The sequence below is a fragment of the Frankliniella occidentalis genome, unplaced genomic scaffold (genome assembly GCF_000697945.3).
Source record: "Frankliniella occidentalis isolate FOCC.00 unplaced genomic scaffold, Focc_3.1 Scaffold213, whole genome shotgun sequence".
Lineage (NCBI taxonomy): Eukaryota > Metazoa > Arthropoda > Insecta > Thysanoptera > Thripidae > Frankliniella > Frankliniella occidentalis.
In genome coordinates, this window is record NW_026267339.1 from 485,429 (window position 1) to 509,754 (window position 24,326).

Below are 24,326 nucleotides of genomic sequence, written 5' to 3' on the forward strand. Positions count from 1 at the left end.
CTAACTGGACCAGCCGGGTCCTTCGGTAAGGCCGAGTAGGCGGGGCTCCACCACAACAGCGATCAGCTGATCGCGCAGCCCCGGTCCTCTACTCGCGCTTGTCAGGGTCCCCGTCCCGTCCACGGTGCCCCTGTCCTTGGCTGAACTTTGACTCGGCCCGCCCCAAGCTGCGGACGCGCCACTCACACAAACAAGTCGACGGCCGCCCCGCCCCGCCCCGCCCCGGGGCCTGCCTGTACGCGCCGTGCGCAAATCGGGCAGAAGGGAAGGAGGAGAGGTTATGGAATCCCGGGCGAGCAAACCCGAGCCGCCGAGCCCGCCGCTCCTCGCGGACCAACGCGCTCGCCGCACACCCGGCGACACCGCGGCCGGGCACCGCGAGCGCGCCCCGCGGCCCCGCGGCCCGCCGCGCAGGAAAACTCGCCATTCATTCTGGGCGACAACAAACACAACCTCTCTTGACGTCTCGCGCGCGCCCACTGACCTTCGTGAATTTGGACGTTTGCAGGTAGTAGAAGATGGCAAACATCCAGGCCGTGGACACGAGCAGCAGCAGCTTCACGTTCCGCCTCATTTTGGCCGTGTCGGCGGAGGCCCACGGTCGCACTCTGCGCTGGCTGTAGTCACAACAACACTCGCGGGGCGCCCCGCTACGCCCGCCCTCCCTCGCACCGTTCCGTCGCGCTGCGGCTGCGTGCGCTGGGCGGCGCTACCACGGCGCACAGCCAGGACCCCGCTCTCGCCTGAGCACTCGCCTCTCTGAGCGGCCGACGCTCACTACTGCCCCTGCCCGCCCTGCCCTGCCCAGCGGGCCTAGCGCAGCACCATCCAGCGCCGTGCATTAAGGCCCCTCCACCTCCACCGTGTCCTGCACCCGCGACCCGCGACCGCGGCGAGCTTCGGCCGACGCCCGCGCGAGTGCGCCGTGGGCGCCGCGACGACCCACACAAGGCGCTGGCAGGGAGTGCCAACCAGCGACTGCGGCGCACTGGGGCCGAGACGGCGTGCACGCGACACGTTCAACGCGCCGTGCACTGGACAACAATTCGCGATAGACGCTTTGAAATCATCAAGGTTCTGATTCCGCTCTGAGGCTTCTGGCCACCCGCACGACACCGAAACTGCTCCACTCCGTCTCAGTGACTTTCGTGCGGCGGGACTGTGGAGTGGCAATGGGACGGCACCAACAGCCAGCAGGCAAGAGCGCCAACCGACCATCAAACCTCACTTTTATGGTTCAAGAGTGGGTTTTATTAATAACTAGTTGACAATTCGTCACATTAATTTTAACCTTATTTTTTTAAAATAATTATAATAATATGACGAGGCCCAGTTTCCTTGAAGCTGTGTTGGCCAACGCAGGTCGGTTAAAGGGATGCAAGTGCCGCCCTATGCCTTTGTTTACACCAATGTACCCAAATGACATCTGGTTTTGACATGTATATTGTTTGGTTTTGGTTTCCGCACTCATTTAACAACTTATTTATTTTTTAAATTTCTGTTTTCTAGGCCAAGTTGAAATGAGTGACCTCAAAGAACGGATTGTGGATGTCTCTCAGAATGTATCACAACTTAAGCACCGAGTTTATGATTACATGAAGACTAAATTCATTGACTTTGATCCATTACTTAAAAAATCTATGAGTTTCCTTGATAAGGCTGTGAGGATGTCAGACGAAATCAACAACTTGTTTAACCGCATTGAGTTTCAGGTGAGAAATGTTGATCCTGTATTCTAATGGTAGTAATCGTATGTATTCTACGATGTGGCTATTTTCTTTACTTTCAGACAAAATGTGATCTGGCGAACTCAACTGGAGAATTACGCAATCTTCATGTTTCTCTGAAAGAAGCTTCAGCGGTGTTGTCAATCACCACAGAACTACTTCAAATGGAATCTGCTATGAAAGATGTCGAAGATGCTTGCAAAGATGGTCAGTTTGTCGATGCTGCTAAATCTATACAATCATTTAAGGTATTTTTGGAATCAAGTTTGCAATATGTCTATTCATTTTGCTATCCTTGTATTAATTAGTTAACTTATCAGGAATTGGTGAAAAACTCTTGCAAAGAAACCCGACAACTTGACATTTATCAATCATTGATAAGAGAGTTCACATCAATAGTAGCAAAATTCTGCAAAGAAAATACTGACAAGCTCTACTTATTTATTTCATGGGAAACGACAGATGCTGCAACCAATACTCTCAAATCTACTATTAAGGTAATTTAATTTTCACCCCTGCATCTGGAACGTTTGCGAATTGTTTAAGCATTGAAAGTTTATCATTACTTTCTAGATAAAGTCTAGCTGCTTCAGCGAATTGCAAGAGGTTCTTCAAGCTCTCCACCTTCTTGAAGAGCTGTACCCATGGATGAATAAATTTAGAAATTTTCTCACGCGCTCTATCCTTTTCCCACTTATTAATAATGAAGGGTCTGTTAATATTGAGGATGGAGAATTGTACAGTACAATTCAGGTTTCAATTAAAATGACATCTAGGAAGCCAAATTATCTATCTACTTTAGACAATCTCACCAAGGTAATAGCATTTTATTTTTTAAATATTTTGCTCATGATTTTTGTTTTATATCTTACCTTTGATTTTTCATTCTTAGTGCTTTGAATTCCTGCATGGTGAGCTTGATATGCAATTTGAAAATGACAAGTCATTTATAAGTTTATTGGGTGCTGGTTCTTCAGAAGAATTCATAGACCATCTGATAAAGAAATGCTTAAAGGAAACTGTACCAAGTTCCAGTGCAGAGCTTAAAAACTTCACCGGCATCCGAGAACGTGTAGCTGCTTTCAACAACTACATGGTTGGAATTGGTATGTATGGCACTGTTTTCAGTGCTGAATCTTGATTACGGTATCATTTTCTGACAGTGGAGTAGCTCAGATAACACTATTTCCTTATAGAATTCCTATCAGAAGAAAACCATAGTCTTGTGGACTATGTTCAAAATTTTGATGCATTGTGTGCTAATAAAACATGTGAAAATTATTTAAAAATTGCCCGAGATATCATGAAGAAAGACCTTCAAGACATGGTTGAAGTGGGACCTCAGGTAAGATACAAATTCCTCAGGCAGTGCTCTTCGGAATAATTAATTTGCTAAACATGAAAATTTGACTATCAGACTCCTGCTGTGGCTCTCAGTGCAACTCTTGATCACACAAACACTGATGCTTTAATTGATAATTCAGTACTACAAGAGTCCTTTGCCAATGTGAACATTAAATCAGAAAATGAATTAAATCCAAATCTCTTTCAATTTCCATCGTGTTTTGTGAGGTGAGTGATTAATTATTTAGTGTACTCTAGTTATGTTAGAAGATATATTAGAGTTGACTTTGTGGTCTCCACAGCAAATCAACCATTGAAGTTCTTGAACTTGTGGGTACAATTTTAGAGGAAGGTGTCGCTCAAGAGAATGAGCTGCATCAGTATTACCTGTCAACAGCAAAGTCAGTGTTTGAATTGTACATATGTGTTGTGCCTACTATTCATGAAAAGTTGTTGAGCACAATTCCTCAACAAGTTGGTGAGTTTTATCTGTCTACTTTTCTGTTGTTTTTTCAAAGGATGGATGGAAAAATCTTTAAATTATTTCTTTGTAGCTTTGTTCCACAACAACTGCATGTACCTTGCTCATCGTTTGGTGCTTCTTGGATTTGAAGTTGAAGCCTCCCTGCGGAATGTCCTTAAAGCTGATGTGGCAATTACTTTTGTTGATTATGTTCAGACTCTAAGACACCTTGGTACTAGCACATACCTAAAACATATGCAACAGCAGAGGAAGCAAATGTTAGACCTAGTGAAAGAGTCAGGTAAGTCATTCTACTTAGAGTGTTCAGGTAATACTTTATGGAACCGTTTGTAAATTTTAATTGTTTTTTTTTTAGGGTTGGCTACTCTAGGAGAAAATTCTGAGCTGTCGCCTGACACGGAGAGAACATTACGTCAGTGTTTGCGCCAACTGGAATTACTGCAGTCAGTATGGCAAAATGTGCTTCCTGGAAATGTTTATAGTAAATCAATTGGTAGGATATTTTTCTGAAAAACACATTTTCCATCCAGTACCCAGTAGCACAGTGTACAATTGCTTTCTTATTCTTAGGTGTTCTAGCTAATGCATTCATTGAGGAGCTAGTAATAAGAGTTTCAAGTGTTGAAGACATACCTGCTAATACAGCTGTTAAGCTGACTTCACTTTTCAAAATGGTTCAAGAAAGAATTCCAAAATTATTCCAAGTAGGTTATTAGTTCATGAGTTTCTTGTAAAACACATTTACAACTAATCTTAGGAGCACTTTTACCTAATAACATCCTTATAATCCTCTTATTTTTTTTTTTTAGAATGGTGATGAAGTTGTTCTCTTTGTGAAGAGGTGGCTTCAGTTTCAAGAGCTTATTAACATTCTAAGTGCTAGCCTACGAGAAATTGAAGAAAGATGGGCAGACGGCAAAGGTCCACTTGCACATGAATTTACAACTGAGCAAGTGAAACAACTGATTAGAGCATTGTTCCAAAACACTCAAAGACGTGCGGAGGTTTTGGCCAAAATTAAATGAGTTTTTTTTACCTTTTTTGAATAAATTATATTTATTAACTGATGGAATGAAAATATTTTTAAAATTATAATGAGTTTTAGTTATGCATCACCAAAGGTTGATTCACATTTGCCTTCCTCCACAACCACATCTCCCAGTAATTTATCAAATTGCAATTGCAACCTATCAAACAGAGGAAACAACTACCTGAAACATTACCGTTGCATAGCTCGAACTTGTTCTTTCACCTCATCTAACAGCAAAGCATTCCGTTGTATAGACTCGAATTGCTGGTTTAGTAAGGTCATGTTTTGCTGCAGTTTCTTCAAATTCTGAGAAAGAAACAGATTGGTTACTATGTATACTTCTAAAATGGAATACATGCAATTACACAGTTCTATCCTAACTGCAATTACCTCTTCAGTATTTTCCATTGCGTGTTCTTGAAGTGCCATGTTTTTCGCTGTGTGAAAAAGTGTCTAAACGGGAAAGGGATAGACGACAGTTTATGTGATTATAAAATTGACAAGACACCTAACCTATGAAGGAGTCCACTGAAAATCAACCAAATACCTCACTGGATTTAGATCCCCTGTTGATTTGTCTCGCGACAGAAGCTATGTTGTTGACATTAACTTGAACTCTATCGGCTAATCGTAATTTTGAATCGATAAATAAGGTGCGGGCACTCGTACTTGAAGCAGAAGCCATTGTTTGTTTGTGTTTGCTTTGCTTATTTCCAGATGCCAGGAACAGGGGCATTGGGGAAGGGAGGGAGGGAGGGGAAGGACCTATGGGAGAGAGGGGGAGAGAGGGGACGGGGGGCATTTAAAGTGACAACTTCCTTTCAAATGTGCATTTATTTGGGGTCTTAAGCTTACTCAAATGAGATAATCAATAACGTACTTGCAAAAGAAACAGTTAAATTAAGTTTTGCTTTGATCTAAAATCAAGCAGATTTTAAAATATAAGTAGCTAAGATAAAGTATCACAGTTTACAGAATCCCCCCATACTAACAATCCACGGGGGCCCCTAAACATCAAGACTACCCAGTATCAGAAGAACATTGAGATGAATTGTCTTCATTGTTACTATCTGTTGAAGAGCTCCGATTTGACTTCAAAGTACCTCCCCTTCTTAACTGTCTTTCTCTTTCTCGCTCTTCTTCTTTCTCGTCGTTTGAATCTTCAGTTCCTACAAAAATAGATTTTATTAAAAAATTATCAGACTAAATTGATATTTTACTCAAGGAATCACTGAAAGAGCAGAAATAATACCTGTCACAGGACCAGCCCCTTCTACTAATGGCATAGCTATTTGTGCTACTGGAGTGCGATTACCATCCAGGGAACCCTCTGGATCTTCCAAGTCTTCACCCTCCTCATCCAAGAGAGTAGATACAGGTTTTGGGACGGCTAACATGGATACAATAATTTGGTTATCATGTTAATAAAATTAAACTCAACTTTCGCAAACATGTACATAACATACCAGCGAATGCCTGAGGATACTGATTTGATAGCCTTGCCTTGAGGCTGTTAATCCTTCGAAATATTTGGTCTAAATCTTTCTTCATGTCAACAAGGAGCTGAGTATGTTTCTTAAATTCAGTCCCAGCTGAAGCCAAACGATTCACTGAAAGTGCGTTACAGTTTGTGAGCATTTCATTAGTCTTTTCGAATCGTTGTAGCCTAAAATGAACAAAAACGGAAAAATTAATCAAAAGGTTTTACAACACTTTGAAAAATAAAATCGAGGAATGATTATTGTTAAAAACATAACCGTACATTTGTTTTTGAGCTCGAACCATTGCCTCTACATCTTGTTGGTCAACAATACCTGCCAGCCCCTGAATGAATACTTCAGAGGCAGTATAGTTTTGAAAACACTCGATGCTCCCCAAATCACTCTCGGGTGTGTTTTCAGATGCCATTGCGAGGTAATTTGTCCTAATTCACTTGAACTCTTGAACTGTCAAATCGAAGATTTGGGCTCTGTGGCTCAACCTGACACCGACCTGCGAATAATGGTCCGGGTCCGGATGGGTGGGGTGTGGGTGTGTATTTGTTTATGGTTAGTCGGTATGTGACAGCGAATAATTTCACGGTTTTCTGTTGCATGGGTAGTTGCAAATTTTCTCTCTTGTCCAGGTAATTGGTTTCTTAAATGTTTTATTTTATTTTTTACCGACTGGTATTACTTTCATCGTGGTTTGTTTATGCATGTGATATGATATGGGCTTGTCGGTGCTTAGGTTAGAGTACGTCAGAATCTGTCAGAAATGTTTAAGTACTACTATTAAAAGAAATTTTGGCCCAAAAATTTCAAATTATCATTATGAAAGTGTGATCTAAACATTTCCAAGAAATGCGTCTGGCGGTAATTCGCATTGCCCTGTTTTTCCTTTTCCAGTGACACTTCCTGCTGACAGAAAATGACAACCGACAAAGTGACTTTGTCTGATGCCCTATCCAACGTTGATGTTCTGGATGAACTCACATTGCCGGATGAACAGCCATGCATTGAAGCACAACCATGCTCAATTGTATATAGAGTAAATTTTGATACCAACTTTGAAGACCGCAATGGATTTGTTACTGGTATTGCCAAGTACATCGAAGAGGCCACTGTTCATGCAAGTTTGGTAAGTTTCAGTAGTATTATTTATTGCATGTGCCCAGACTTACTCTGCCTTAAGTACATTCTTATTTTCTTTCAACAGAACGAACTTTTAGAGGAGGGAGTGGAGCATGCAGTGATGCTGTACACTTGGCGGTGCTGCTCTCGAGCTATTCCTCAACCAAAATCCAATGAGCAACCCAATCGTGTTGAAATATATGAAAAGACAGTTGAAGTTCTTGCACCTGAAGTCAACAAACTGTTGAACTTCATGTACTTTCAGGTATTTTGGAAGTTTATCTGAAGCATAACAAGTCATTTGTTGATTCTCGTTCAAATCACCAGCCAGACTTTATTTACTCTTCTTACAGAGCAAAGCTATTGAAAGGTTTACTTCAGAAGTTAAACGTCTCTGTCATCTGGAAAAAAGAAAAGATTTTGTGTCAGAAGCATACATGCTTACACTTGGGAAGTTCATCAACATGTTTGCAGTTTTAGATGAACTTAAAAACATGAAATCAAGTGTAAAGAATGATTATTCAACATACAGAAGGTAATACATATTCATTTATTTGGTTTTAAATATGATCCTCTATTTACTAACTCTATCTTAACATTTTTAGAGCTGCACAGTTTCTTAAGGTCATGGCCGACTCTCAAACCTTGCAAGAAAGTCAGAACTTATCCATGTTCCTGGCCACTCAAAACAAGATCCGTGACACAGTTAAAGAAAATTTAGAAAGGGTTCCTGGTTTTGAGGACTTGCTTTCAGATGTGGTTTCTCTCTGCGTGCATATGATGGAGACTCGCATGTACTTGGCTCCACATGAAAAACACATGCTTGTTAAAGTCATGGGTTTTGGTCTGTTTTTAATGGATGGTGAGCCACTAGCTCTTTCTAAATTAGATCAACGTAAAAAGCTGAATCTTGCCAAGATTGACCGCATTTTTAAGAACTTGGAAGTTGTTCCTCTTTTTGGAGACATGCAAATTGCTCCATTCAACTATATTAAGAGAAGTAAACATTATGAACCAGGAAAGTGGCCATTATCTTCTTCATCTGCAATGAGCCCTCAGTCAGATCTAATGGTGCATTTACCCCAGATACGAGAAGATCACCAAAAGTATATTTCAGAGTTAGCCAGGTACAGCAATGAAGTCACAACAACTTACAAGGAATCACGAACTGATGCTGAGAACAAGGACACTGCTGATCTAGCTCTAAGAGGCCTTCAACTTTTGTCAGAGTGGACAAGTGTTGTAACAGAGTTATACTCATGGAAGCTACTTCATCCCACTGACCATCACCAGAACAATCAGTGTCCTGTTGAAGCAGAAGAATATGAACGAGCTACTCGCTATAATTATGGTGATGAAGAAAAGTATGCTCTTATTGAAGTTATTGCAATGATAAAGGGCTTGCAGGTCTTGATAGCTCGTATGGAATCAGTTTTCATTGATTCTATCCGTAGAAATATTTATGCAGAACTTCAAGATTTCATCCAACTGTTTTTGAGGGAGCCTCTGAGAAAGGCAGTCAAAAATAAGAAGGACCTGATTAGAAGCATTCTTCTCTCTGTTCGAGAAACCTGTGCAGATTGGCAAAGAGGTGTAGAACCTCCTGGAGACCCAGCTTTGAAAGGAAAGAAAGATCCAGAGAGTGGGTTTGGAATCAAAGTTCCTCGTAGGAATGTGGGTCCATCCTCAACCCAACTCTATATGGTTCGTACAATGCTAGAATCTCTTATTGCGGACAAATCAGGAGGTAAAAGAACACTTCGTAAAGATATTGACGGCCAATTTCTAGTTCAAATTGACCAGTTCCACAAAACATCATTCTATTGGAGCTACCTCCTCAAGTTTAGTGGTAAGTGCTATTGCAGAGCATAAATGTATACACATCAATCCACCTTCTTGTGTATTTCTCTGTTCAACAAACTTTCTTCTTATGTCTCTCACCCTCATGTTACAGAGTCACTCCAAGAATGCTGCGACCTATCCCAATTATGGTACAGAGAATTCTACTTGGAAATGACAATGGGGCGGCGCATACAGGTAAAGATTCTTTAAACTTGGTTTGATGCGTGAGTTCTTACTTGACTCATATTTAATTCAACCATAATAATAGGAATTTTTCAACTCAGACAAAAGTCATTTCCATTTCTGTACACATAAATAAATTAGCTTAATGTGTTTAATTGTATTTAAAAAAAAACAACGTGATTTCTTTTAGAAATGTATGGTACAACACCAACACAATGATGAATGCACCGACTTGATCACAATGGAAAAAAGAATTCAGGTACTAAAGTAGCCTGGAAGCGTGTTAATACTTCTAAGTATAGTAGATTGCACTCTTTCATTGTACGGTTTCATAGGTGTAATTTTGCTTGTTTTTTTCTGGCTAATTAGTGAGCTTTATTGGCACGTTATTAGATACCTTAAATCAAATTAAAAGGTATAGTTGCACCCAGACACTTCTACTACAGTGTCGTCCAGCAAAACCAAGATCATAGAAATTTTTTTAACATCCTAATTGCATTGCAGTGGGAAGAAGTGTTGTGCTTTTATGTATTGTTGTTTTGCGTTGCCGTCTAGTCCTTGTGTTTTATTTGCGTTTTTTGTATGACAACCAGTATACTTGCCAGCATCCGGCAACTTTATAATTAACTAAACTTCTTTTATTCTATGTTTTATTGATAACAGTAACTAGTTTTATTATATGTATTTACTGTTCCTAACCACCTAGTTAGGTAGTACGCCTGATTTGCATGAATGTCAGTAAGTTTTAGGTGGCGGTTAAGCAGTTTGAGCTTATCGTTTTGATTTGTTCGTAAAGACCTCTCCTTTTATGTTTTGGTGGTCGTTTGGTTGTTGTTGTTTCTGTTGTTGTTGTTGTTGTTTCTGTTGATGTTTTTTTAATTTTTTTTTAAATTGTGTGCGTTGGAGTATGTGTCTGTCATTGTGAGGAATTGCAAAACAGCCTAATGAACCAAGATTGTAATACTAATGGTTGCTTGTTTCACAATCTTAATCCAATCTTCAGGAGTTAGTCATCAAGAATTTTATTCACTAATTCATGGATTGAATTTAATTTCAGTTTCCTATTGAGATGTCCATGCCATGGATTTTAACCGACCAAATTTTGCGCAACAAGGAACCATCAATGATGGAGTAAGTTTTTAAAATTAAAATTAAGCTTCTAATAAATGTTCAAACATTGTCTTCCAATGAATAAATTTAACGATACACATTTTCTTTCTTTCAGATATGTCCTTTATCCTTTGGACTTGTATAATGACAGTGCTCATTATGCTTTAACAGTGTTCCGGAAGCAATTTTTATATGATGAAGTTGAGGCTGAAGTCAATCTGTGCTTTGATCAGTTTGTGTACAAACTCAGTGAACAGATATTTACTCATTACAAACAGCTTGCCAGCAGGTGAGAGTGAACTATTTTATAGATAATTTATAATAGAAAAATCAAATTTTTGTAGTGGTGAAAGAACGTAGTATGTGTTCTTCATTAAATTTACCATATTTCTTTTTAGCATTTTGTTGGACAAAAGATTCAGAAGTGAATGTGCAGCAACTGGTGCCTATCTTCCATACCCCCGAGCTAACCGATATGAGACACTCTTGAAACAGAGACATGTTCTCCTGTTGGGGCGCTCTATTGATCTTAACAGACTCATTACACAGCGTATTAATGCTGACATGCACAAATCCTTAGATCTGGCCATAAGTAAATTTGAAGCTGGTGATATTACTGGTGTTGTGGTAAATTTTCTTCACTTTGTATTCAAAAACAATTATTTTGTCAAAAAAAAAGGAGAAAGTGGACAAAGATTAATGTTATTTATTATCTTTTTTTTTTGTTTTAGGATCTGGAAAGCCTTCTACAAGTTAATCGTTTTTGTCACAAGCTCCTGTCCAAATTTCTAGCATTAGATGATTATGATGCTATGTTTAGAGAAGCTAACCATAATGTGCTTGCTCCCTATGGACGAATCACATTACATGTGTTTTGGGAGCTGAACTATGACTTCCTACCTAATTACTGCTATAATGCAGCCACAAACAGGTTTGCTTCTTTGGTGAACATGCTATGTATGTGCCTTTATCAAATATGTGGGGAAAAAAGTTAAAACTCTCACATTTGTTTTTAGATTTGTCAAATGTCGGGGGATCTTTTTCACTCAGCCTGTACACCGAGACAAACCTCCTCAAATGGGTCATCAGTATTTATGGGGTAGCAAACAGCTCAACATAGCCTTTTCAGCCATCCATGATCAGTACACTGGTAATAAACTTTTGGGGGTATTCTTATGATACTGTACAACTGAGCTTGGTATTATTAAAATATTTCATTTGGTACAATTACAGGCTTTGTTGGACCCTACCATTTCCGTACTTTATGCCGTTTACTTGGCTATCAGGGTATTGCTGTGGTAATGGAAGAACTCTTAAAGATTGTGAGAAGTCTTATTCAAGGAAATCTTCTTCAGTTTACTAAGATACTGATGGATGCAATGCCTAAACTTTGCAAGTTGCCAAGATATGATTATGGCTCTCCAGGTAAGCGAAGCAAACATTAAAGTTGGGATTTTCCCCTGCCTGTATAAGTTATATTACATCACTTAACTATTGCAATACTTTGGCATTTTTTAAGGTGTTTTGGGCTACTACCATGCTCAGCTTAATGATATAGTTCAGTATCCTGATGCAAAAACTGAGTTATTCCACAATTTCCGAGAGCTTGGTAATACAATTTTACTTTGTCTTCTACTGGAGCAAGCTCTCTCTCAAGAAGAAGTGTGTGACTTACTTCATGCTGCTCCCTTCCAAAATATTTTGCCACGACCTTTCTGCAAAGGTAGATGCCATTCTTTAACAGACCATTTCACTGCTCCCGATTCTCGGTCGGCTGCCAGCAAAATGGTCTTATTTTTACTCCATGTTTCATTTTCCATCTTTGTTTTCATTGTTTTAAAAATATTTGTTTTAAATTTTTTTGTCAGAGGGAGAAAAACCTGAAACAAAACAAAAGAGATTGGAAGGCAAATATGCAGCCATTCAAATTGTTCCTAACATAGAACGTTTAGGAACTGCTAAAGTAAGAAACTGTTACATCTTATAAGTCTCATTATTTAACCATTATTCACAAACAGCAGTTATCATAACTCACTTTAAATTTCAGCAAGCTATGATTTCTCGTGAGGGAGATTTATTAACCCGAGAGAGATTGTGCTGTGGACTGTCAATTTTTGAGGTGGTATTAACTCGCCTAAAGAGCTTTCTAGATGATCCCATATGGGCTGGTCCACCCCCATCCAATGGTGTTATGAATGTAGATGAATGCTCTGAGTTCCATAGACTGTGGTCAGCATTGCAATTTGTCTACTGCATCCCTGTTGGGGATACTGAATTCACAGTAGAGTAAGTTTTTGTACCTGTGCAAATTTATCTTTTGTGAAGTTTTTCTACAATTCACCCGCACTTGCGATTGCACAAACCTTTTTCTGTTTCATAGGGAGCTGTTTGGAGAGGGTCTCAACTGGGCTGGTTGTACCATGATAGTTTTGCTTGGACAGCAAAGGAGATTTGAGGCTCTTGACTTCTGTTATCACATTTTGAGAGTGCAGCGTGTTGATGGAAAGGATGAAGTAGTCAAGGGCATTGTGAGTATAGATCGCAAGATGTGCATGATTTTAAACTTGACATTCTTGGTACATTTTTTGTTGATTGTATTTGTCTTTTTTCACAGCCTCTGAAAAGGATGGTGGATAGAATTCGTCGGTTTCAAGTTTTAAACTCTCAAATATTTGCCATTCTGAATAAATTCCTGAAGTCAAGTGAGATTGATTCAACTTCAATAGAGCATGTGAGGTGTTTCCCACCACCTCCACCAGCATCCATGGCTCATTATCATCAAACTGGGCATCATGCTTAGGTATATAAATATATATATCTTACAGGTATGAGCGGATGCTTGTGAACGCAAGCGTGAAATGTGGCATTATTTCTTGGAGTTGCATATACTGTGTGGGTACAAAGTACACAAAGCACAGAAATGGAGATTAATTGTTAAAACATACGAGCAGGCAAACACTGTATCCTGAACATGATTCATTCATGAACAATGTACTCTAATATGCAATTTTATAACTTTTTAAAAATTTGTGCTGTTCTGTAGGTTTTACAAAACATACATTTTTAATCTTTATTACATAGTTTTAAAACACAAAATATGTAATTACAAAACAAACACTACAAGCGAATTTTAAAACAGCTTTTTAGTGTGACAATGGATTGTTTTTGGTGTTACATACTTTTTGGTGAAGACTCCCAATGTCTTTCATTCTGTTTCATTCCCTAGAGGGAGCTCTTATATGGCTCAATTTTATATAAATTAGACATGTTGTAGAATCTAGATATTATTTATATTCGAGTACAATTCCATTAAATTTTAAAATGTTTCTTTAAGAGTTATTATGTTAATGTTTTTGTTTCCTTTATTTTGATTTATGTACGTATTTGTGTTTATCTTGCCCTTTACCCACATATTTATCTTTTAGATTGATATTGATTTCTTCAGTCTTCCAATTTAGTTTTTCTGTCATCTTAGGGCTGGAGCTAAGTCAAAAACTATGCATTTATCCAAGTTTTTAGTACTGAAATAGTATGCATGTATAGTGTGTAATCCTTCTATTCTGACATTCCCATTTTACAGTGTGGCCCACAAAAGTTAGCTGTCCCATAAAATTAGTCAAATTAATGCAACGGAAGTCAAGGAGACTTAACATTATTTGCTTTAACAAACCTTTTATGGTCTTGTTTGACTCAGGTCCTTGTTTGAAGTTGGAGTATTCTTTTACCCTAGAAATCTGTACTGTGTATGGATATTCTTGCCAAAGCCAAACCCAAATGTTTGTGCTGTCATGTTGTAGTGTGACCTGACTGTTGCTTTGGAATTGGAGATGAGTTTCATTGTTCTGTTTGTGCCAAAACCTGTTACAATTTAAGGTGCATGCACCTTATATTTATACTTCTTATGTAAAGATTGGTGATAATATAAGTCCTTTGCTGCCTGGCAAAAAAAATACACAATGTAGTGTAATGTTCTATTATTACTTTGGAAATTTGTTATTATGGCAGTGAACCTTTGTAGCTAGTCACAGAAGGCCTTAATTTCAGATTGGTTCCATAAATGGCTGTTATGTATTATCTTGAGACTATGTAACTGAAGTCATTGAATTATACCTTACAGACTTTAAGATGATATCTTTATTAATCACTTTAGAAGAAAAGTTAAATCAACACACATACATTGAAAAATATGAGAAAAGAAAGTTGCTGATGGACAAGAACTCAAGCACTGACCATACAAGGAGTAAACAAAATTAATGAAATCAATACATACCTTGCATACATACTACCAAACACATTGCTTCAATAAAACAAAAATAATCTTAACTCATACTAACAACAAATATTTTGAAGTATTCTTAAAACTAACAGATATCTGGGATATCACTATCACATTTATCACATAAATAGTAAATTTTTCTCAAGTCATTGAAAAGTTTGTGATGAAGTTTATCCGCGTCCTAATGCCCTTCGAAGCGTAGAAGTCAAATGATTGTTTGCATCTTCAAAGATGCAGTTTAAGTTCAGTACGTAATTGCTAAGTACTGTACTCTTTTAATACTATTTACGGAAAAAAAAAAAAAGAAGAATGTTTAAATTTTCATTCCATTTTACATTCTAACAAAAGAAACCAAACCATTGCAGTAAAAGTTATTCTGATAAACGCATAGTACTAGTACAGCAGTAGTCACAATATTTCCGTCTACACTAGTTACTTTTTCAGTAGAAAGGCAACGTCCAAGTTCAGGGTTAAAACTCCTACTTAAAAACACCATATTTCATCCATAAAATGAGGGCTTATTCCTACTAAGTAACATGAATGATTACTGGAATAAAATATCTATAGAAACAGAAACACCATAACCCATAGCTATGCAGAGAATCAGTTAGGTTTAAGATGTACCTAGTTTATGGTAGGTAATGTGAAAGACATTAAGAAAGCAACACATTAAGAACTCGGCTGACATTTCCTTTGTACTCCACTGCCAAGTCAATGATTATCTTCTGTTTGGCATCATATCCCATTTCAGCAAGGTCCCGCAGACATTTATCGACATCAGGATCTGTAACATAGAATTAGTTTTAACATTTTGAAGAAAACTTTTGTAGAAGTTATTGAAGAATTAATAACATGATTCCTTACCACTATGAAGTGGTGCTTGTACAGGCTCAACAATAGGAATGGATGTAGGCTCCACAATTGGAAGCTTTGGGTAAACAGTGGTTTGATCTGCACTTGCAGCACCTTCTTTCACTGAAGAACATGAAGAAGTATATAAGTGAACAGAACCCTATTTAAGTGGATGTAGAAAGGAAATAAAACAAAACTTACTTTTTCGATCGACAACCATCCATCCCTCGGTATCTGCTTCCTCACTTGAAGAGCGGGAGGATCGACCAGACTGAGGTTGGGAGTTTCCAGACAAATTGACATCAGGCTGGTTTGAGGACACTTGGACTGTAGCTTGAGGCTGAACAGGTTTGCGCACTTCCTGACCAGAAGTAGAAGTAGATGGAATTGCACCATCAGGCTCTTCAGTAGAAGAGGCATTTGACTTGTTCACAGCGAATGGATTGGTAGGAGGAGAGGTTGGAGCAGAGGCAGCAGTTGTAGTAGCATGTTCCTCATCATTTAGGTTCACTTTGGCCAAATTTTGTGATACCTCTTTTAATACTTGCTCAGGAACTGTAAGAAAATAGATTGAAGTTATGAATGCAATCTAACAGCTGTTAGATTATTTTGTTCAATGCAGAAATTGTTTACCTGGTGACATGTGCTCAAACAGTTGCTGCAATGTATTCAAGTTTTGAGGATTGAGTAGATTGCCGATAGTCTCAGGATTCAAGAATGAACCAAGAAGACTGGAGGCATTATAAGAGAAGGGGCATCCACCATTCTGGTTGCGTCCAGAATTATCAGAAGAGGCTGACTGAGCAGATTGAGCAGATGACTCTTGGCCGGGAGCTGAGGCCTTTGCTTTAGCACCACCAGCTGAAATAAGACCAAATAGTTACAGATTGAGTTAGAATAAAATATTGAACTTCTTTGTTGGAGCCACAAGAGTCCAATATTTGCAGTGACGTATCTAGTATTAACTAGGATTACAAACCACGAGCTGATGCAGATGAGGTGGTGGCACGGGATTCCTTTCTCTCCCGCTTATCCTTCTTATCTGACTCTCTGTCTTCACGCTTGCTTCGCTTAGCAGTTTGAAGCACATCATCAATGAAATCAGCAAAGTCAACTTGACCACATGGTCTGGAGCAGTGAGCTGATTCAAAGGCTTTACGACGGCGCTCCTGCTTTTTGTAACGCTTGTCAATTTTGTAAAGAGTATCTGACATGTAACGCATGCTTTTAGAGAAGTTGTTAAGCTGAAACAAGTATATACCATTAGACTGTGACTCTCCTCTAAAAAAGAATTTAAAATTACATAACTTGAGAATGAAATTACCTTGGTATAATGGCTCATGGATAAAGGAATGCGGAGCATGATATGATCTTTGTGCATCAATTGGGATTCACAATCCGGACAAAGATCAAAATCAGGGCACTCCAAGCATTTGTAACGATGACCAGCTATATACTTTTCACAGCCATCACAACATACATTGGGATGATGCTTCACAGAGGCACGGACAGCTGAATGCCAAGATCTCTTCCTTCCGGGAGACGAAGCCAATACATCATCCAACTCTTCTCCAGAGTCATCAGAGTCGTCTGAATCATTTGCACCACTCTTATCATTAGAAGCACGAGGGCAAAATGCCCTTTTACTCTCAATCACCACAGGTTTCCATTCAAATGGAGCTGTAAAGGAGAAGAATAAAATTTACAAAAAGAAAATGATCACATCTTGTTCACAAATTTACTTTCATAAAATTCATGGAATTTTAAATATTAAAATACTTGAGGACTTACATCCAAAAATGCCTGATGCAGGGTTCTTTGTAGAAATGTACAGGCGACGAACTTGATCAGATGTTTCTGTCAAAGCAGTGAGAAGCTCTTCATTTGATGAAATGATGATGTCATCACCTTCAAAGTCTGAGGGAAAAGATGAAAAACTATAAATAAAGATAAAGAACTAAAGAACCTGTAAATTTTCTTGGTCCAACCTCTTTCTTACCTTTCCAAGTAATAGTAAATTCTGGAGTACAAAGATCAGTACGCTTGAGAACAGGAAAGACCTGACGGATCTTTTCTTTGAGCAACTCAAAGCTAGTCACTTCATTTTGCTCCATTCCAAAACGGCGTACTTCCTTTGGCTTGTCATCATCTTTCACCATATAATAAGCCTTGAAGGAAACTGAGGCCGTCGAGCTGGTGTTTTGATTAGGAGTCTCTGAGGAGGACGCCCTAAAATAAAAAGAAAATAAAGTTTGATGTAAAAAGAAAAAGGGTTTGATTTTAATTACTGTATTATTTTTTAAATTTAAATCTACATGAGCTATGACGCTCCTCCATTTTCTTAGGTATGCTTTCAACCCCTTGTGCGACAATATCAAAGTACTTGTTGACAAATAGTTAATAAATTTAAAAAGTCACTAGGGCTTAAATAAAATAATACTTTATTAAATACTGCCATTTTTCTGTGAGACTACACCTGAAACAATGGCATCAGTCGCATTCAGTAAGTTGTGTGTGTCCCAAAGTCTTCCATAATAGAAAATAGTTGGTCCTTGACCAGCCTCATGCATAAGTAGCATACGCCGATAGCGAGCTCCGGGAGAGGAGAGGGGTGGGTGATGAGGAAGGGGGAGGACCCTTAGCCTAGGCCTACATAGTGCTTGTTTGATCAAATGCGTCGATCGCGCCTGACCTGCAACGTCAGCACTAATTGACTAATTTGTGCCGAACTATCAAAACCGGTTTGCATCAAACGAGTCTCTCTGCAACGAAACCGAATTCTATTCACCTGCCAAGCGGAATGGGGTTCATTTGAATACACCTTTATTCACTTAAGGCCACTACCAGGGTAAATAAAGCCAAAGTGTGGTTCAAGTTTTGATAGGAAGTGAGTCATGAGAACTTCTATGTTGGAAGCGTATAAAAGAATGCCAAAGTTGAAAATAGAATTTTCTTGAAATTAAAAAAAAACCCGCAGCAGGTGACGCAATATGTGGCCTATGGCCGCTCCGGTAAAAGCAAGAACCGATCTCGCTCAGGCCGAAATCGCTCGTGAAATACAAAATGATTCAGGAACGCATCAAAGAAACTACGAGAAAGATGAAAGAAGAAAGTGTTAAGGTAAATTTCTAAATATCCTCAACACTACAATGAATAGACATCAATCGATCCTTCGGCTGTTGGTCACTGCGCAGAACAAAGGGTAGAAATAACAAGGCAGGATACTCACATCTCTGATCCAATGATGGAGGTCAACGTTAGGGATGTGAACACGCTGAGGGAGTCAGCTAAACACTGAGGCTCCGCTGCGAAGGGTCTTCAATTTATACAACAGACTAACGCAAATCGCTGTTTAGTGGTGCAAGCCTACGAGACGTGCTGACTGGTTCGCGAGAAGCAGACAACTGATGATGATAAACAAAAAACAACACCCTGCCCCCCCAGCAGACGCTTCGACGAGAGAGCGGATATGGAACCCCTCGCGAGGCTAGCGAAGAGGACTATGAGAAGAGTGGCGTTACGCTAATCTAGAATTTACGGGTTTATTCGGCTCTAAACCAATCAGCACTTTAATCATAAATTAGCATCTATGTATCTATACTCGCCGTGCAATGTGGTATCACGCAAAAAATGATTTAGTTCGAATAAATCAATTGGACAGCCATTTGGGGGCATGAGGGTGAGAGTGGGGAGAGCGCGCTCGCGCGGCCTGTCTGCGAATTGCCAACACACGCAAGACTACCGCGACATGTTAGGCGACAAAAGTCACGGATCCATGACAAAAATGGAAGTAGTTATCCCGCGAAACCACCGAATGTCTTCCTGCCGCGGGATGGCGTACGTAATTTGGAGCATTGTGATATTGTATGCGGAAGAATCGGGGTTAGACAAAAGCCGAGCGAGTGGCTACAAGGTTGGTAGCAGTTCGGAGTCCGGGAATGACACGGCATGGGGCCGGGCAGACCGGAGTGTGCGTCACCCGCACCCGCACACAACACTTCTCGTCATGCTGACATGAGTGCAGCACCGGCCGGCACCTGGTCGTGCCGAGGCTCGCGGAGAACGGTCTGGAAGGAGGTGACTGTACCCGAGCCGACCCGACTCCCCCTGCCCCCGCTTGCGCCAGACCGCCCACAGGCCACACAGGCCTCCACCCCTCTACCTTTGATGCTGATCCGAGACGCTTCGAGAAGATCAGGGGGTCATTGCCCTAACGGAAGCCCGGAAAGCGAAAAGCTGTTGTGAATGAAATACACCTGTCGCCGGTCTGCCTTTCAACGTAGGGCGAATGAAAAACCTTCACAGATACGAATGGGTAAAGAAGTTCGGGTTTGAAAAATGTAACGCCGCTTTCTTCTTGCAAGTGGGCAAAACTCCTTTACGAGCCTCATACAGAACAGTATGATATTCACGACGGTAAGTGGAAGATCAGCAACCTTCCGGTGAATTCATGGACCATGTGGTGAGCGCACAGTTTCGCTTCCCACCACTGAACGTGCCGTAGCCTGAACCAAAAGAAACACAATTTAGACCATTTCGTTTTTCGCTCCAATGCAGGTGCGGTTTTATTAGGGGAGGGAGGGGGGGGGGTCGCCCCTTCGCCCTCCCCCCTCCTCCCGGTCGCCTCCTAGGGTAGGTAGGCAATTTTCCCTACAAAACCCCTGAATGTAGGCAACCCACAGCAAATCGTCCCCGCCGACAGACAGACTTCAAACCGCGCCCGCTCAAATGTTATTATTGGGGTGCGCTCGGTGAACGAATGCGACGCGCAAAAATACGGCAGTAGATGAGTCTGGCGCTAGTGTGCGCTTCCGATAAGTTGGCACGCGGCCCTTCCACGTGACTCACGGCCATTTTATCGCGGCATATAGATATCTGGGTCAAAGTAGAGCAAATATATAAACGTGTCCGATGAATCATTAGACATGTGCGTTGCGGGCCTCCTCCTCTAGCCGGCCGGCTCCGCGCCAACACAACAAGGTCAGTGCGAACCCTTCCACCTCAGTCTCGTCGCACCTTGCACAGGTCCCTCCATGCAGGCACTGTACTTAGTACAGCCCAGCAGCACAGCCCGCGCCCCGCGCCTGCAGTGGAAGCCTGCTTCCCACGTGTAATCGCGTCCTTCCCTCCCCGCCCGGCGCTGACGCATGCTCCCCACACACGCGCATCCCGCCCGGCCGATCACGGGGGAAGACCAACACCGCGAAACCAACAGGAAAAACGTTATAAAGAGGGCGCAGATATCGTTTCGGCGCCTTTTTGAACGTTTCGACGTGCCATTTGTCACTGCAGTGGGGGGCCCCTCGGATGAGGAGTTGCAGCCCATTCGCCGTGAAACTCGGAAACATACAAAGTACGACATTTTCGTGAATTTCTTACTCAAAAACCCTGTTTAATCGTACATCGAATCAGAACATTGTCAACACCACGAGCGCCCAGCCCGACATGGTCGGTGCGCGATCGTGCGGCAAGCAAGCAGGCCTTCGCTCCCGCCGGGTAGGCAACACATCGTGCTCAGCCGACCGAGAGATGGCTACGCCGCGCGGCGCGCGTGTGAGCCAAGGGAAAGTGAGGGAGGACCTCCTTGCTGAGAGCGAGAGAGAAGACAGTCTCAAAGAGACTACCGTAACGCCACACGATAAATGTAAACATGTTTGTCTTTGTCTCGGTTTTTGTGCAAACTTTCGTGCTAAGTTCAACTTACGTTTTGTTTCGTAAAAATGTATTTATACACAAAAATCTTTAGATCAACGCAGAAAGGTGTGCAAAATTTTGGACTGTTTCTATTCGTGGAAATAAAAGGTTAGAGTGCGAATACAGAACACTATTGCTTTATTTAACAGGGTCAATCAAAATCAATAAAAGCAGGCAAAACAAACAGGAACAGATCCGATCGTGTTGACGCCGAGGCAGAGACAAAAAATAATACAAATCTTTGGAAACACTAACATTAAAATGTATGGCCGATGAAAAACGGCGGATTAGAAACAGGGCTCAAAAAATAAAAAGCGGCTAAATACAACATCATACAAATCAAAATCCTAACTCCACACATTAATTTATCTTGTACTGTGACTCAGGGCTCTCACTTTCCATGTTATTCCCAGACTGACAGCGTCGACGTGCGGGTTTGGGCCCGGGAGGCGCCAAGCATGGTGTCGACGATGACTGGGTACGCAGCTTTAAAATCGGCCCACTCCTTGGTGCTCGTCAGGGTCTGCAAGTTGTTGGCCACGATGGTCGTGAGCCGTTGGCGCAGCGCGCTGCTGATGGTGGTTCCGGTGGCAAGGGCGGTGGCGTTCAGCAGACTCAGGGCCCGGGGAGGCTCACAGCTCCACAGCCTCAAGCAGCACTCGGTGCGCAGCTCAGGCACCATGTACTTCTCGGCGAGGTGCAGCAGATCCAGCTCGCTGTCATGCCATACCTCGATGCGGTCCGTGTAGAGAAACTCGAGGAACTTCTCGACCGCCGCCGCCGACGTGTCCACCAGCTCGACGCGGCCCTCGCGGGCCTCCTTGAAGTCGCCCGTCCCCGTCAGCATCCTGTTCAGCACCGCGCTGCGAACGGCCAGCACCGCGCGGTGCGCCGGCAGCTCCACGCCGTCGACCAGCAGCTTCACGTCGCATAAGGTGCCCTCCGAGCGCGCGCGGTTGAGGTGGAGGCCGGCGCCAGTCGCGGGGTGCGGAGCCGAGATGGAGTACACCATGAAGAGGACGGTCACCTTCTTATTGTGTAATGAGTTCGTCTTTAGGGACACCACTCCAGCATTATGGCCACTATCTTTCAGAACAAAGCTTTCCTCTTTAATTGTTTGGTTGGTGATTTTGGTTGATTTCAAGTCGTAGTCTTCAACAGTCATCTTGCACTGAATCATGAGCGAATTTGCATCTGTATGTGAGCAGAACAGATCAAGTGAGAGGCACTCGCACGCGGAGCCCGCGTCCTTTTCTATTTTCCTCTCCATCACCGGCACGAAAGAGACGCGCTTGTCCTTCGTTTCCAGCTTAGCCAGGTGGGTGCGGGTGGTCTCCGATGACTTTTTCAGGCTCGCGCCATCGACTGTCTGCTCAGCGAGGAGCAGCAGGGGCATGCTAGCATGGCGTTCAGCAGCCATGGTTAAACTTCTTGGGAGTTGTGCGAGCACTTCGGAGCCTCCGGAGTCGGTGGGCCCTGAATCAAACGTGAGAAAGAGGGAGTTAGGGATTTAAAGTTGGGTGCGTGTGGCACAATTCAAGACGGTTAGGAGAGCTTAAAAATAAAGTAAACCTTTGCGGAGGTAAACCCTTTACTTTGAGAAATTCAGCAATCACTATGGCAAGAACCTATACCCATATGCCATGCCCATGCTTGTTGACGCAAAAATAAGAAATGAAAATATGAAACTGAATGCAACTTTTGAATGAAACGGTAATTGAAATCAGTTTGTTAGTCAAATGTTTGTTTACATGTGCATAAGCGACAACGCTTGGCACTCAAATTGGTGCATAGGCAATAAAATTACGTAGACTCTTGAACTTCATCAGATTAAGGAAATTGAACCGCTTCAATGTACGTCACAGCTGTTTATTTCATTTCAAACAAACTTTTGGAACGTTGCACTGTTTCAGTACCATTTTGGACATAAAGCTTCCACATCAGACACTGAATTACTAAGAGAAACAAGAAAACAAATGTCTTGGCTCATAATACTAACTCTATTGTAATCACAAAAAATAATTCCCATTTAAAGGAATGTACAGTAAGTGAGGTAAGCACATCCTGGTCCCAAAGAAACAAAAGGAACAATGGCAATGACATGACATGTCCCTCATAACCCCTTCATCACACGTGTTGCGAAGCGCCCAGCGTCCACTCACCAGGTTTCCACCAACTCCAACTATTAACGGAATATGACGGCTTCGAATAAAGTGTTTGATCGAATGAAGTCTGCAGCCAAAACTTGTAAACAAATATGAATGAAACTACACTTTATTGGGGAATAGCCTTCCAGCTCCGGTACTAACTTGCTACCGGCCACAGCTGTGAGGGTGAAGTGTGGAGTGCGGGGGCTGGAGGGGTGAGCGCCGCGGGCTGCTGGCTTCCCCCCTCCTCCCCAGCGTCCGCGCCCAGCGAGTAGGCAACCAAACTTACTGTTCGCGTGCTGCGCGCGCGGGGGCTCACCGATATACACCAGAGTACTTATCCAAGCTCGTCTAAAACGACAAATAAATGACGTTTTGAAAAATATCTTTCTAAACCGTTGTCATTAGGGTATCGCATTGAAATGTTGTCCTCCTGAGAAAGCCGTCGCCATGCTACGAGCGCCCAGCCGGTATGGCTGTCTGGGTCTGGCTCCCTGGTGGGTAGGGAACACATTGTGCTCGGCCGACGGAGAGATGGGGGACCGCGCGGCGGCATGTGTGTGACGGAAAATGGGGCGTGAGAGACAGTAGCCTCAAAGTGAATACCGCAACGCCAAATACGGAAACTTAAAACTTTACTAAGCATGGTCAATCACAATCAATAACAGGAGGGCCGATAGCCAACCAAACAGGTACAGATCAGATCATGCTGACACCGATCCAAAGACAAAAAATGAATCCCAATATTTGGATACACTGACACTGAAATGTATAACCGATGAAAAACGGCGGTTTAGAAACACGGCTCTAAGAGCGAAACAGGTAAATGCAACATCATACAAATCAAAATCTTAACTCCACACATTAATTATACTGTACTGTGACTCAGGGGCTCTCACTTTACATGTTATTCCCAGACTGACAGCGTCGACGAGTGGGTTTGGGCTTGGGAGGCGCCAAGCATGGTGTCGACGATGACTGGGTACGCAGCTTTAAAATCGGCCCACTCCTTGGTGCTCGTCAGG

At 41.8% G+C, this 24,326-nt stretch overlaps 7 protein-coding genes across 13 annotated transcripts in view; 2 read left to right on the forward strand and 5 right to left on the reverse strand.

The window, feature by feature from the left end:
• LOC113218348 (polypeptide N-acetylgalactosaminyltransferase 2-like) overlaps nucleotides 1–866 on the reverse strand; it is an 88,802-nt gene extending 87,936 nt beyond the window's left edge. Inside the window, exon 1 of the mRNA XM_052272614.1 lies at nucleotides 485–866. Coding sequence (XP_052128574.1) covers nucleotides 485–574 — 90 coding nt within the window. The 5' untranslated portion in view covers nucleotides 575–866. The remainder of the gene's footprint in view (nucleotides 1–484) is intronic.
• Nucleotides 867–1,033: 167 nt separating this feature from the next.
• Nucleotides 1,034–4,622, forward strand: LOC113218354 (centromere/kinetochore protein zw10 homolog). Of its 3 annotated transcripts, none has more exons than XM_026438662.2 (13): nucleotides 1,034–1,197; nucleotides 1,510–1,712; nucleotides 1,790–1,975; nucleotides 2,048–2,224; nucleotides 2,301–2,543; nucleotides 2,620–2,833; nucleotides 2,924–3,072; nucleotides 3,145–3,299; nucleotides 3,374–3,549; nucleotides 3,626–3,835; nucleotides 3,911–4,048; nucleotides 4,126–4,259; nucleotides 4,365–4,622. In XM_026438662.2, the coding sequence occupies exons 1-13, from the start codon at nucleotides 1,173–1,175 to the stop codon at nucleotides 4,578–4,580; spliced, it is 2,226 nt and encodes a 741-aa protein (XP_026294447.1). In that variant the 5' UTR covers nucleotides 1,034–1,172; the 3' UTR covers nucleotides 4,581–4,622. The 3 variants fall into 3 exon arrangements, with proteins under 3 accessions (XP_026294447.1, XP_052128569.1, XP_026294446.1); XM_052272609.1 differs by having other exon boundaries at nucleotides 1,107–1,243; XM_026438661.2 differs by lacking the exon at nucleotides 1,034–1,197 and adding an exon at nucleotides 1,204–1,362.
• On the reverse strand, nucleotides 3,175–5,331 carry LOC113218358 (BLOC-1-related complex subunit 7). Of its 2 annotated transcripts, XR_008011754.1 has the most exons (5): nucleotides 5,133–5,331; nucleotides 4,976–5,038; nucleotides 4,767–4,891; nucleotides 3,652–3,780; nucleotides 3,175–3,458 (listed from the first exon to the last, which is right to left on the reverse strand). XR_008011754.1 is itself a non-coding variant. In XM_026438666.2 (4 exons), exons 1-3 carry the CDS (start codon nucleotides 5,319–5,321, stop codon nucleotides 4,775–4,777), a joined length of 369 nt encoding a protein of 122 aa, XP_026294451.2. In that variant the 5' UTR covers nucleotides 5,322–5,331; the 3' UTR covers nucleotides 3,594–3,780; nucleotides 4,767–4,774. The 2 variants fall into 2 exon arrangements, 1 of the variants encoding a protein (XP_026294451.2); XM_026438666.2 differs by lacking the exon at nucleotides 3,175–3,458 and having other exon boundaries at nucleotides 3,594–3,780.
• Nucleotides 5,332–5,400: 69 nt separating this feature from the next.
• LOC113218329 (kxDL motif-containing protein CG10681) lies at nucleotides 5,401–6,515 on the reverse strand. Of its 2 annotated transcripts, none has more exons than XM_026438632.2 (4): nucleotides 6,348–6,515; nucleotides 6,052–6,251; nucleotides 5,838–5,975; nucleotides 5,401–5,754 (listed from the first exon to the last, which is right to left on the reverse strand). In XM_026438632.2, the coding sequence occupies exons 1-4, from the start codon at nucleotides 6,491–6,493 to the stop codon at nucleotides 5,606–5,608; spliced, it is 633 nt and encodes a 210-aa protein (XP_026294417.1). In that variant the 5' UTR covers nucleotides 6,494–6,515; the 3' UTR covers nucleotides 5,401–5,605. The 2 variants fall into 2 exon arrangements, with proteins under 2 accessions (XP_026294417.1, XP_026294416.1); XM_026438631.2 differs by having other exon boundaries at nucleotides 5,401–5,757.
• A 75-nt stretch (nucleotides 6,516–6,590) lies between these two features.
• LOC113218327 (cytoplasmic FMR1-interacting protein) lies at nucleotides 6,591–14,456 on the forward strand. 2 transcript variants are annotated; one of them, XM_026438628.2, is made up of 18 exons: nucleotides 6,591–6,710; nucleotides 6,973–7,204; nucleotides 7,283–7,462; nucleotides 7,551–7,732; nucleotides 7,803–9,046; nucleotides 9,152–9,234; nucleotides 9,413–9,481; nucleotides 10,280–10,353; nucleotides 10,448–10,621; nucleotides 10,731–10,959; nucleotides 11,064–11,263; nucleotides 11,349–11,482; nucleotides 11,566–11,757; nucleotides 11,852–12,055; nucleotides 12,201–12,295; nucleotides 12,380–12,618; nucleotides 12,713–12,860; nucleotides 12,947–14,456. In XM_026438628.2, exons 2-18 carry the CDS (start codon nucleotides 6,995–6,997, stop codon nucleotides 13,130–13,132), a joined length of 3,843 nt encoding a protein of 1,280 aa, XP_026294413.1. In that variant the 5' UTR covers nucleotides 6,591–6,710; nucleotides 6,973–6,994; the 3' UTR covers nucleotides 13,133–14,456. The 2 variants fall into 2 exon arrangements, with proteins under 2 accessions (XP_026294413.1, XP_026294414.1); XM_026438629.2 differs by lacking the exon at nucleotides 9,413–9,481.
• On the reverse strand, nucleotides 14,449–18,877 carry LOC113218328 (protein ref(2)P). Its single transcript, XM_026438630.2, has 9 exons — nucleotides 18,690–18,877; nucleotides 17,460–17,689; nucleotides 17,252–17,377; nucleotides 16,785–17,140; nucleotides 16,440–16,704; nucleotides 16,094–16,321; nucleotides 15,662–16,015; nucleotides 15,473–15,583; nucleotides 14,449–15,392 (listed from the first exon to the last, which is right to left on the reverse strand). Coding segments are annotated over exons 1-9 (1,803 nt in total). The 5' UTR covers nucleotides 18,692–18,877; the 3' UTR covers nucleotides 14,449–15,261.
• Nucleotides 18,878–21,269: 2,392 nt separating this feature from the next.
• The window catches only part of LOC113218345 (kelch-like protein 28), a 4,873-nt gene continuing 1,816 nt past the window's right edge, over nucleotides 21,270–24,326 (reverse strand). The window contains exons 1-2 of one of the 2 annotated variants that reach the window (XM_026438652.2): nucleotides 23,317–23,528; nucleotides 21,270–22,630 (exon numbers count right to left, since the gene is read on the reverse strand). In XM_026438652.2, the coding sequence (XP_026294437.2) occupies nucleotides 21,558–22,574 (1,017 nt within the window). In that variant the 5' untranslated portion in view covers nucleotides 22,575–22,630; nucleotides 23,317–23,528 and the 3' untranslated portion in view covers nucleotides 21,270–21,557. Of the gene's footprint in view, nucleotides 22,631–23,316; nucleotides 23,529–24,326 lie in introns of those variants that run through there. The other variant, XM_052272611.1, reaches the window with a different exon arrangement.